This window comes from Plectropomus leopardus, chromosome 12, assembly GCF_026936395.1.
Source record: "Plectropomus leopardus strain MGB_pleo_1.0 chromosome 12, ASM2693639v1, whole genome shotgun sequence".
Lineage (NCBI taxonomy): Eukaryota > Metazoa > Chordata > Actinopteri > Perciformes > Serranidae > Plectropomus > Plectropomus leopardus.
In genome coordinates this window covers 18,305,351-18,317,045 of record NC_142187.1, presented here as the reverse complement: position 1 = coordinate 18,317,045, position 11,695 = coordinate 18,305,351, and the positions used below count along the sequence as shown (strand labels likewise).

General features: G+C 39.8%; 1 protein-coding gene across 1 annotated transcript; it reads right to left on the bottom strand.

Moving 5' to 3' along the window:
- Window positions 1-206: 206 nt before the first annotated feature.
- LOC121951840 (fizzy-related protein homolog) lies at window positions 207-11,082 on the bottom strand. Its single transcript, XM_042498327.2, has 14 exons — window positions 10,898-11,082; window positions 9,046-9,119; window positions 8,473-8,601; window positions 8,243-8,306; window positions 6,516-6,646; window positions 6,341-6,426; window positions 6,068-6,251; window positions 5,646-5,711; window positions 4,636-4,738; window positions 4,302-4,486; window positions 3,950-4,183; window positions 2,972-3,076; window positions 1,819-1,911; window positions 207-1,705 (listed from the first exon to the last, which is right to left on the bottom strand). The coding sequence occupies exons 2-14, from the start codon at window positions 9,112-9,114 to the stop codon at window positions 1,664-1,666; spliced, it is 1,491 nt and encodes a 496-aa protein (XP_042354261.1). The 5' UTR covers window positions 9,115-9,119; window positions 10,898-11,082; the 3' UTR covers window positions 207-1,663.
- Window positions 11,083-11,695: the final 613 nt, after the last annotated feature.

Sequence of the window (11,695 nt, the reverse complement as noted above, 5' to 3'; positions counted from 1 at the left end):
TTTGGAGCCATATAGCTCAGAGGAATACGTTAAATCAGGCGTTGGCTAAACTGCAAGTGCTTGTTGGATTAATCCATTGATCTGTGAATCTCATATGAGCTGGAGGGAAGGCTCTAACAACGATATCGCCTCGTTTAATTTCACAGCAGCAGAGTGATTTTACAGACTTTCGAGTTATAGGACAATAAAACAGCGACCACAAAAGGTACAAGATATGATCATTTAATTGTTGATTATCTCTCAGTACAGAAATATTCATTCTTTTTAACATTCTTTCTGTAATTCAAGTTGGCAGCATTGTCTTGATTCTGAAGTGGCATTAAAAGAAATTTCCATAAAGTGTAGCAGTGAAACTGCCCATCATGTTCCCTTGGGTAAAATTAGTAAACAAACATGCCATTTCTGTACAAGAACCTTCTTCACAACACAAATAAATATCATTCACTTAAATGTGGCACACTAGCGGACTCAAACATTCAAACAGGGGAAAAAAGGATAATCAAAAATTGGGAGAAAATGGCGCAGATGATATGAAATCTTAGATTATAAAACGGGTAGAATTGCATGACTGCTCGACATAGAAATGGTCTGAAGTAGCAAAAGACAAGCGCCCCGAGCTTGAATATCTTAGCAGACGCAGCACAAAGCAGAGGCTCTGCACAGAGCATTTCACTCTGATTTGATCCCAAATGTTTTCCTGTGTGATTTTAGTTGCTGTTAAAAACTACGCTGATAAGCCAAAGTGTGTTCATTTGAACTTTGCTCGCCTGATTTTTCATTGAAGACGAGAGGAAACGAGATAAGTGAAAAGCTTCCGCACAGGTTGCATTAAAATGTTCTCATTTAAACGTGAATTACTTTTTTAAGCAACTGTTCTTATATACAGTGTTACCAAATTATTATTTCCTTCCAAGATGTCCCGTTTGCCATTAGAGGATTTCTCTTTAGATAATGAAACAACGAGCCAATAGTGCTTACCATCGTTAGACTAAAAATCAACTGAATGTGAGATTTTAAAATAGGAGATCAGGCTTTGATTCTTGTTATGTATTAACAGTTCTGGCACAGGATTATTAATTGTTATCAGCGTACATGAAACATTATCGTCTCAGTAAAATACAAAAGACAACCCGAACAAAGCCAAACACGCTCCACAGATCTGACCAAAAACTGCAGTTACACAGAGAAAAAGGAAATCTAACAGCCTTCAAAACAATCACACAGGAGGAATATATGTTAAAAATGTTAAAAAAAAAAAAACAAAACAAAAAATAAAATAAATTAGACAATCAAAAGGACAAACTCAATATTTGGCAGGTAAGCACAATGTCAGTCTGTAAACAAAACATAATCACATGGGGAGAGAAAATGCCCCCCAAATTCTCCTCATCATCAAAGATCACTGGTCTGTTGGAGGCGGCAGTGGCTCCGTCATTCAGGCGGAAGTGGAATACTGTACATACGTGTCTCCTCCGCCCTCGACACTCGCCGTGCATCTCTCCGTCTCCAGCTACAACTTGGCTAAATAACGCAGGGCAATCGAAGGGGCCCTCTGCAGACTACTGAGGTGAATACTCAAAGAAAGGGCTCGTTTACAGCTCGATACATGCAAAGATAAATCCCCTTCCTGGCTTTATTCCCTCGTAGCACAGAGGCGGGCTCACTACCGGATCCTGGTGAAGAGGTTCAGCACTGACACAGATTCCTAAAGTAGAGACACAGAAGGACAAAGTCAGAAAAAGACCATTAGGAATAACAAAATTACAGATGGATAACTTAGCTTAGACCTAAAGTGAGAAACAGAGGTTATAAATTCACCTTAGTGGATCTCATCTTGCTAAAGACGTTCCAGAACCGAAGTGTTTCATCTCCGGCTCCCGTCACAATGGCCTCTCCGTCAGGAGACATGGCCTGCACAGAAAGTCATTATTATACACTGAATATTAGGGCTGGGAGGAAAAAGTCAATACAATGTAGTATTATGATATTTTTGCTTATCAATATTGTATCACTACATGGGGGCCAAGTATTGATTTTTAACTGTATAAATGATTAATATTGCAAATTAGGGCTGCGGAACAATTAATTTTTTAAAGTTGCGATTAATCGTTTTTTTTAATGCCTATTTTTAAATTCTATTATTTTACATTGCAAAACAGTTATGAGGTTCATATTAACAAAATGAAGCAATTCTTACCAGATTGTCCTAATTAGGAATCAAAAGTCAGTAAAAACTGCATGGGGCTAGCATAAAGTGGGCGTATCTGTGAGGGGGAAACTCGTGGGTACCCACTGAACCCATTTTCAGCTGGCGATTAACGTGTTTTAGAAAAAAACAGTGTTATGTACGGACCTTAATTGCATCTCGATTAACACATTAACGCTGACAAATTTATCTTTTGGTTGCCTACTTGAATAATAAAATAATTTCCTGTTGCAGTTCACTTTATGGTTTGCTGCGATAAAGTGAGATACACAGAATTAAAACTTTCTCTTATTATACAAGATAAATATAAAACAGATGTTGACAAATGTTTTTCTTTAGGAATTAGTTTCCATTTTAAAACGGTAATAAATCACAATATATGTGAATATATGTTACTGCAAAACTCAGCATATCACAATATTGCAATAATATTGCATCGTGACTTAAGTATCTCTGGTGATTCGCACCCCTGCTGAATATACAGTATTATAACAATATAACGTCAAAGCAGTTAAGGGTTTTGTTGTTATTTTAGTTCCTTTCTTGTGTGAAACTCTCAATACTTTCACTTCGGTAATAACATGCAGACATTTTATGTTTGTTCTGTTTCTTTGATTTGCACATATAAACAAAGGACTATTAAAAAAACAACTTCATCAGCACTTTATTTTATGTAAATTCATAGTTTGTTTTTTCCCTCTCTACTAGATAAACATGGGACAATGTTCTGCAGACAGGCGTAGATAAAACACAGTATATACTGACCAGGTAGAGGACTCTGTAGGAATGTCCTGTGAGTTTGGCCACCTGAGTGAGAGAGGGATACTTCCACACCAGGATCTGGTTCTGGGAATAACCATGTGTGCTGACCTGTAGAAAACAAAAGGGTTTTTTTTTTACATATTTGCCTCAGACCAGTAGAAAACTTTGTTAGTTTGGTACATGTGTATTGTGTATGATGTATTTAACTTAACTGCAAGAGTGGAAGCAGCAATTTTTTGTCAAACTTTTCAGCCACACTAAAAGGATTATTCACATGTTGCATCTTGCTGGGTGACAAGTGAGTCCCAAACACGTCCAAAAGTCAACTCCACTGAGTTCAAAGTTGCTACAGTGTGCAGTAGGAGTGGGAGATATGGCATAAATGTAATTTGTAATTTTTTTTTTTTTTATCATGGCTTCTATCAAGCGCTAAATTCAGCTTTAAATAACAGTACCTTAATTAACTATCTTATGTGCACCTTCCATACAAAAAACTCTATCAGGAGCACATTCGAGTTAAAAAACGGACTCAAAAAATTAAACAAATTATATCAATATCAATGCTTTAAGGCTTCTGAGAACAACAGTTTTAAGTATTACAGGTTTTTAGATTTACAACTTTACTCTCTTCCTCTATGTCTGCCCAAATCCTGTTACCTTTGTGTGGCAGCTGCTAGATCACGCAAGTATCCAGCCCTGATTTGCTACACAGCCCTCACCAAATAGGTCTTTGGATAGTAACTGTATAGCCAAATCTCCACCAGTTGACACATTTCTACCATTGCACAGTATAAACTTTAATATTGCCCAACCCTGGTGTGCCAATAGCAACGTTACAATGAAAACATAACTTATAAGATGCAAAGATTAACATGCCCAAAACACACCCTTGTTTATTACTGACTGGCCTCATTTATTAACAGAAACAATATCTTCTATTTTACAACAGCGCTGTCCAAATCAAAGCTTTCACTGACTCACCAGTTCATTCGTGTGCTTGGACCAGGCCAGGTTGCAGACCTGAGAGCCCGTGTCTGTGCACTGTAAGGGCTGGCCGGTCAGAGTGTTCCAGAAGCGAATGCAGCGGTCTGCAGTGCCGCCTCCGGAGGCCAGCAGGCCATGCTGGTGGGGAGACCAGGCGATGGCCTTCACCGCGGCCAGGTGCTCTGTGTACTGCTGCACCGGGAGGACGCTCGAGTGGTTCCACACGAGTAACTGCAGACAGCAGGTTTAAACGATGGGAGAAGAAATATGAAAACGTGATGCTTTATGAACAAGAGGTCCTGATTCTGATGTGTGGCTCACAGACAAGGGAGATTCTCCTTTCACATACCTTGTTATCATTTCCACCTGAGGCTAGCAGCTGGTGGTCTGTACTCCACTTGAGCCCACAGACTTCCTGCCTGTGTCCTTGAAGACGGCGCTCTGACTGGAGAGGTGGAGCTCTGATGTCCCGCTGCAGGATCACCCGATCGCGGCTCCCAGACGACAGCTGGTCTGCATTCCATGCCAACGCACCTTGCAGCAAAGAATGAAAACAAAGGGAAGGTGATTCACCAGCCATGAATGGGCGATGTTGCCAAACAACTGTGTGAAAATAAATGAAAAGAATGATATTTCACTCCTGCGACTGTCTCCACCTCCAGCTCTCACGCCACTCAACTCACCCACTCTGGCTGTGTGCCCTTCTAATACGGAGAGTTTCTTCCCTGCTGCTGCATCCCAGATCTGTACATAGCCTTTATGAGTCCCCACCGCCACCAGGTTACCCTAAGAATAAGACAGTACACTTTGAGTATCACACTGACATTTGAAGAGTCTGTAATGACTTCGAAACAGCATTTACATAAAACAAAGAACAGGAGTTATAAACAAAGCCTACACATTAAAACTCTTTTCCATAATGGATCTTTGATCATTCTGAGTAATTTAGTTCCTTTCACACACTTGCCCTGCAAACCTGAAAATACCTAGACATGCTCAGAGGAGCTGTGTGTGGGAACACAAAAGTCAGAATCCGTGGATAGGACATTTGCTTTCTCGCACAAAGTCTGTGTAATGTCCAACTCAGCCCATGTGTGAATAGTGCAGGTAATCTTCGGGAGAATTCACAGCGAGGGAGTGGGCGTGTTGTTAAAATTTCTATCATGCGGCTTGTGCGAAACTGGAAGAAAACAAACGCCTGACGGTGAAGACAAAGGGTCATTTACACAAAGAAAGCAATGAAAATGTCTTGACGATGATGAGATTCGGTATCTCTGTTGGTATGGACTGATGCCCAAATCATCAGCTAAATTCAAGGAAAAGCAAGAGACTTAAATTACGGACTGGCTATGTGACTGCAGTTTAAGCGCAGACCATTGGCTAAACCAAACTGAGTATTTCTGAAACAGACAATCTCCTGTGGTGTGCTACATGTGTGAAATGGAAACTCACACATGTAACTTTGGTTCATATGAGAAAATTGTTTTTGTCACTAACCTAGTGCTTGTTCAGTAAAACTGTATTTGAGATGCGGATGATAAAAAAAAAAAACAACAAAAAAACCCCCCATATATATATATAGCACCAAAAAATGCAAATGTGGCAAGGCAAAATAGTATACCTGATAGTGTACCTGAAAAATGTAACTTGCAAACAGTTTTTAAGACAATAACAGATGACTGAGAATACTCACCCTCTCTGACCAGCCCACTGATGTTACAGAATCTCCTTCTACAGAAAGGTCACATAAACGTGTCACCTAAAAGACGGGGAATGGGGAAAAAAATGCAGATTAACATGACAGCCAAGAGGCAGATCAATGAGATCCTAGGACTCTTTTTGTTAACATGTGTGATAAACAATACATGAAATCTATAATTGAGAGATCACGTGTGATTGGAAACATTATTTGAGAAAGAAATGTAACTCTTGCACCATTTTTAACCACAGTGTGGACATCTGCTGGATGCCTCTTTCATATCTATGGTAGAACCTGTTTCACTGCTTTGCAGATCTCTCACACACACACACACACACACACACACACACACACACACACACACACACACACACACACACACACACACACACACACACACACACACACACACACACCTGGCTGGTGCAGGCACTCCACAGGTAGACGCAGGTCCCTAGTCCAACACTGAGCACATTCAGAGAGGACCAGTCCACTAGGTTGAGGTAGAAGTCGTCCTGAAGCTCTGGAGCATCCAGGACTTTAAAAGGAATTTTGGATATTTTGCGTGTAGGTTTCCTTGGCGACCGCAACAGTTTCTGGCTGCAATGCACACAACAAAATTTAGTAAGGAGACCGATGCTCCCAAGTGGAGGAGATGCATTAAGATAATGACATGAAAAACATATTACCTGTTGCTACTGACAGGTGATAAAGAATATGGAGAGACGGTGTTTCCATCCTCTTCTGGCAGAGCCCTTTTTGTACTGACCGAATACTACAAAACACAAACAGATGGTTACTGATGAAGGAAAAACTCCCTATGAGAATACTACATTAAAAGTAACAGACGTGAACTATTTTTACACTAAAAAGGCTTCTCTTGGCAGGAGTAGATGGCTGCAGGCGGCGGTCCTCTGACTGGGGGTCCTGGACTTTCTCGATGCCCGCTCCTAGCAGCTCGTTCTTCAGCAGAGCTGAGTAAGCCAGACCATCCGCTGAAGGCAGAGGAAGAGACGGAGAGGAAATCAAACCGGGCTGTCGGAATGAGTAAGTTCAAACACTGAGCTTCCTCTGCAATGCTGTCGCTCTCTCTCGTCTCTAAAGATAAGTGAGAATTTTTCACAAAGCTTTGTTTAGTCCTTATCTCCAGTCTCCACGGGCCTGCCCAGGCTTAGTAAACAAGAGAAGGTCAAATTTGCAACTTTGACTAAAGCAGAAAGAAACCTGTAGAAATGAGCTGAAAGGGGATAATACTCACACCAGATACACATCACAGCAGAGGCTATTTGTCTTTTTGGGGGGCAGAGAGTCATAGCATAAGTCAGGATTGCATTACCATCATGATCAATTTCCCAAGATAACTGTAGTAAAAGGTAATTCAGCAATACACACTATACTAAGGCAGTCATCTTTAGAGCTGCAACAATTAGTCAATGGAAAGAAAATTAATCAGTAACAATTTTGATAATAAGTAATTTGTATTTTGTTAAGCAAATATGGCAAAAAAAATCCAAATGTTGTAGCTTCTCAAATGTGAATATTTTCTACGCCCAACTCGTATTCTTCTATGATAGTAACTTGATTATCTTTGGGTTTTGGGCTGTTAGCTGTAGGAAACAATACATTTGAAGACATCACCTTGGTCTCTTTGAACTTTGAACTCTCTTTGAACTGAGACATTTTTTGGCAAATTGCTGACATTTTACAGACCAAACTGTATTGCCTATTTCTCACCTAGATCGTCTTCTGAAAAATATTTTAATACATGATATATGACTCTTTGTACCTGACTATCTGAGACTCCTTGTGGCTTGTACTTTGTGATCAGGAAGTGGGAACCAAAGTCTTTCCTGTATCGTAAAAATGGAGGCTGCATTATCTAAGCTCAAACAATAAAAGTAGGCGGTAATAATCAAATATGAGAATAAGATTCTGTCGGTTCTCACCTACAATCATTTAAGGAATATATTTTAGCTTACTGTTTAACTGTGATACGTGACTGACTTTTACCAGGTCGCCATTGTTTTTGGACAAGCCGGACAAAACAAACTGACATTACGTCACCCACTAGCTGGATCATTTATTGGTCTGGTGTGGCACAATGCATTCTGGTAGTTGTAGGTTTTATACTGCTTGAGCAAAAGCGATGCCAAAACCCTTTTCCTCTGTTGTCTCTGGTCATAAAGCACCAATTTTAGAAGTATTTGTATCTGTATAGATAACCCTTTTTTGAGAAAATAGCATCTTTCCAGCAATTAAAATTCTTTTTTTTTTTTGTGAAAAAAAAAATTACTGTTAGGTTTCAGCCGTCATCATTCTCTAAACTTCACAGAAGCTATGAAAATGAAGAGAAACATACACCCCGAAAATGGGGAAATATGTTAATTACTGCATTATAAAGCCCTTTGGTCGAAGTCTAAGTCTTTGTAACACACACGTCAAACAGCCAGAACAAAGAAGAGTTCAAATGTCTGCAGTAATGAAAGAATGCCAGTGTCCCCAAAACACATTACACGACTCTGTATCATGATCTGTTATGGTACTAGCTTGTCTCATGTGTAGTCTCTGGATATGATATTAGATTTTTTTACCTTTGTTGCTGTCTGTTGTGCCATCTTTGGTTTTTCTGTTTTGATTGTGTGACTTTTCAATTTCCTACAACAGAAAATTAAATGAATAAACGATTGTTTAAGGAGATCCAGAAAAGCAAAAGACAAATGGTGAGGAGTTAGTGTTTTTTTCCTTAACACTTTGATTGTTAAAACACTGTTCATTTGGTAGGAAAGACAGTGAGGTTCTGAGTGTAATGCAGCAGACTCACATTGATGCGGTGGAAGTTGACACTCCAGTTGGCTCCAGCCCGGGAGGGAATAAAGCGATCACCATGCTTGCTAGGGGAGGACAGGGGGGAGCTGGTGGGTGTCAGAGCTCTCACCGCTCCTACCGCTTTCTACACAAGTGGGGAGAGGAGAGAGCGTTTTCTGACTGGAGGCCAAACACAAACAGGCGTTGGACAGTGATGTGAAAACTTGGGAGTGAAGATCATTTTGGTGGCAGATGGTGCATTTGTCTGAGGTGTTACCAACAGGAGGCATCATTCACAAGACCCAGTCATTTGGCCGGTGAGGTCTTGTTTTCCCTCAACACTAGTGACATTGTCAAAAGGAAGAGACTGGCCTGTTAAACTGTTTATTCGCAACACATGGACAGTAACACCATCTTTGCGCATCTTAAGTCCTGCTTTAGTTACTCTTTGGTGGGGTCTACCATCATGCTATGGTACTGTTAATGACCTAATTACACCGGTGAAGAAATTTCTGCTCATTTTTAGGGATTATTTCTTCAAGTGGACATACAGCTCCTTAGTGTACAAGTGTGTGTATTATTTACTTACTATAGGGCTTGCATTCTCATTTTGAATGTTGATCTGCCTGAGTAGCCTACACTCATAGTCCTGATCCATGATGCCTAAAAACAGAAGAAGAGTCATCAACATATTTTTAATATCATACAAAATGCACACATCAGATGACACAGGTTTGTAAACAGACACTGAGATATGACTTGATGACTTCTGGTTGGTCCCTCTAACACTCTGTTGGCTTAGAAAAAATAGCTCATAAATGACCACTGAGCAAACCAAGATAAACACTGATCAGCCAAAACATTAAACTGTTGCAGACCAAGTACGCCCACCCACCCTCCACTTTCATGTCAGCAGCACTACCCAATGGCAGTGACACCACCAGAAGGACAAAGCGTCATGCTACACTGCAAAAACTGCCCACAGATAACCCGAGGAATGTGACAAAGAGCTCAAGGCGTGGACCTGGCCTTTAAATTCCCAAGATCCCAATCTGATAGAGTATCTGTGGCAGGGGTGGAAATCTGCACCAGCCAAATACTGGGAGGCTGTACAAGGAGGCCTCACAAGTGAATAAGGGGGGATCTGGAGGTTAAAGTGATGACATGGGCTCTTTTTCACATTATTTGGGTCATTCCTGAGCAGTTTTTAAGGTGTGGCATGGTTTATTGTCCTGCTGGTCATCAGGGAGTGCTGTTGCCATGACAGAGCATACTTGGTCTGAGTGAAGCATGTCAGGTGGCGTTCACATGAACACCAGCACCCAAGGTGCAGCAGAACATTGCATTGTAACAAAACAATCAATCAATGTTCTTATTTCATCCACCAGTGGTTTTAATTTTTGGCTGATCAGTGTAATGTAACACTAGAATTTTCCATAAATTATTTTTTTTAACCAGTCAATCTCAATTGACTTTTTTTTCTCAGAATATTGATCAGTTGTTCAGTCCGTCAAATATTAAGTTGTGAAAAATAGTAACTGCAAGTTTCAAGTGCCCATGGTGATAACTTCCAAAAATCTAGTCAAAATCTGTCATTTTTTAACAATATGAAACGGAGAAAAGCTGTAAATGCTCATATCTATGGTAGAACCTGTAAATGTTTGGCATTTTGCTTGAAATTTTACATTAATGACTTATACACATTTAATTGTATAATATTATATGATTACAAACTTTGAACAGATTATCAGCATTTTTGTTATCTGTGGTTTTCTGTCGATCAACTGGTTGATTTATAGACTAATTGTTGCAGCAATAGTGCAGTGTAGCGTGACATGAGAGATTCACGTTACTAAACTGACCAATGAGGGCAAACAGACAAGCCTTTAATTTCATCACAGCCAAAAACAGTATCACAATATTCAGCAAATAAACTCAACAGTCATCCAGAGATAATGGCATAAAGAGAACATCGATGCGATTACAAAGACAAATGAAACAACTGATACACTCTAACGTTAGTGGCTTGATTTAAACCCCAGTTAAACGAACTAGAGGCAACTTTGTTATTACATTACAATGACAATATGTTGCAGTGCCTATGATCAGCTACGAGTGAACTCGCCGTCTGCTATCAACACAAACCTATCTTTATATGAACTAACGCTAGCACATTATCCTAGCTATAAATCCTTCCTTACTGTAGGCATTTAATTGCTTGTTGCATAAAACAAAAACATCGCTGTGGTGGTTATAATTGATCTGCAATCGTTGCGCTAAAATGATCGAAAAAAACAAATAATTCAATCATCCAGGATAGAAAGCTTTTACTAATGCTAACGCTAGCTCAACTGGCTGACCGAGCCTAATATACGCTAGCTGTCAGGCTAACGCATTAGCAACATTGTTTGTTCATAATATACTCATGAATAAACACCCACCGAGCCCGGATAAACTCTCCCCGTCTCGCGTCGTTGAATAGTTTTTGTCAGCGGTTTCAATTCCAGTTGAAGTGTCTCGTTTTATGCGTTTTTCTCTGTAAATCAGAGTATGTAAAATACAATTGTTTTCTTTTGCCGAACGTTCAATTTGGGCTCGCTAAGCATCACGGGAAAAGTGTGACGTCGCTGTTTTTGAATCACACATTTTGCGTTGCTAAGGAAACGTGTCACAGTCACAGCGGACTGCCTCCCACATCTTCAGCAGCAGACTACAGAGAAAGAGAAACACAAAGCATTTTACGAATCAAATATACAGCTAATTATCAGTCACCTCCATGTGATAGCATAAAATATTTTCAGATAGCATTATTTTGTAGTGTTAGCATTGTATGTATTGCCCTAAAGTGGCCCTATTGTGCTCATTTTCGGCATCAATACTATTACTACTAGTACTAGCAGTAATAGTAGTAGTAGTACCTAGTACTTAGATATTTATTATCATCATTATTACTTATGAGACCACTAACAAGCACAAAAAGTGCTATACAAAACAATAAATAAAAGGGGGGAAAAAAACAAAACATAATAGGTCTCCTTTAACCAATATTCATTCATCACACATGAGTGATAAAGCTTGTTATGAGAGGGCAACATGTGGCTTTATATCATTGAATCGAAGCGGCATCATTGCCAGACTGTCAAACACAATTGTTGAACTGCCCCTCATTAGAGTTTAACATTGATATTTTTCAACCTGGATCCTTTCCCATGGCTTTGTGTCTAAGTGATGAATGGAGA

Excerpts from the sequence above, each read along its gene's own strand:
- LOC121951840 (XM_042498327.2), bottom strand. The coding sequence starts at position 9,114 with ATGGATCAGGACTATGAGTGTAGGCTACTCAGGCAGATCAACATTCAA. Across the intron at positions 8,307-8,472 it reads TCAACTTCCACCGCATCAAT|GAAATTGAAAAGTCACACAA; the intron begins GTGAGTCTGCTG and ends TTTCTGTTGTAG. Across the intron at positions 4,184-4,301 it reads CAGGTGGAAATGATAACAAG|TTACTCGTGTGGAACCACTC; the intron begins GTATGTGAAAGG and ends TGCTGTCTGCAG.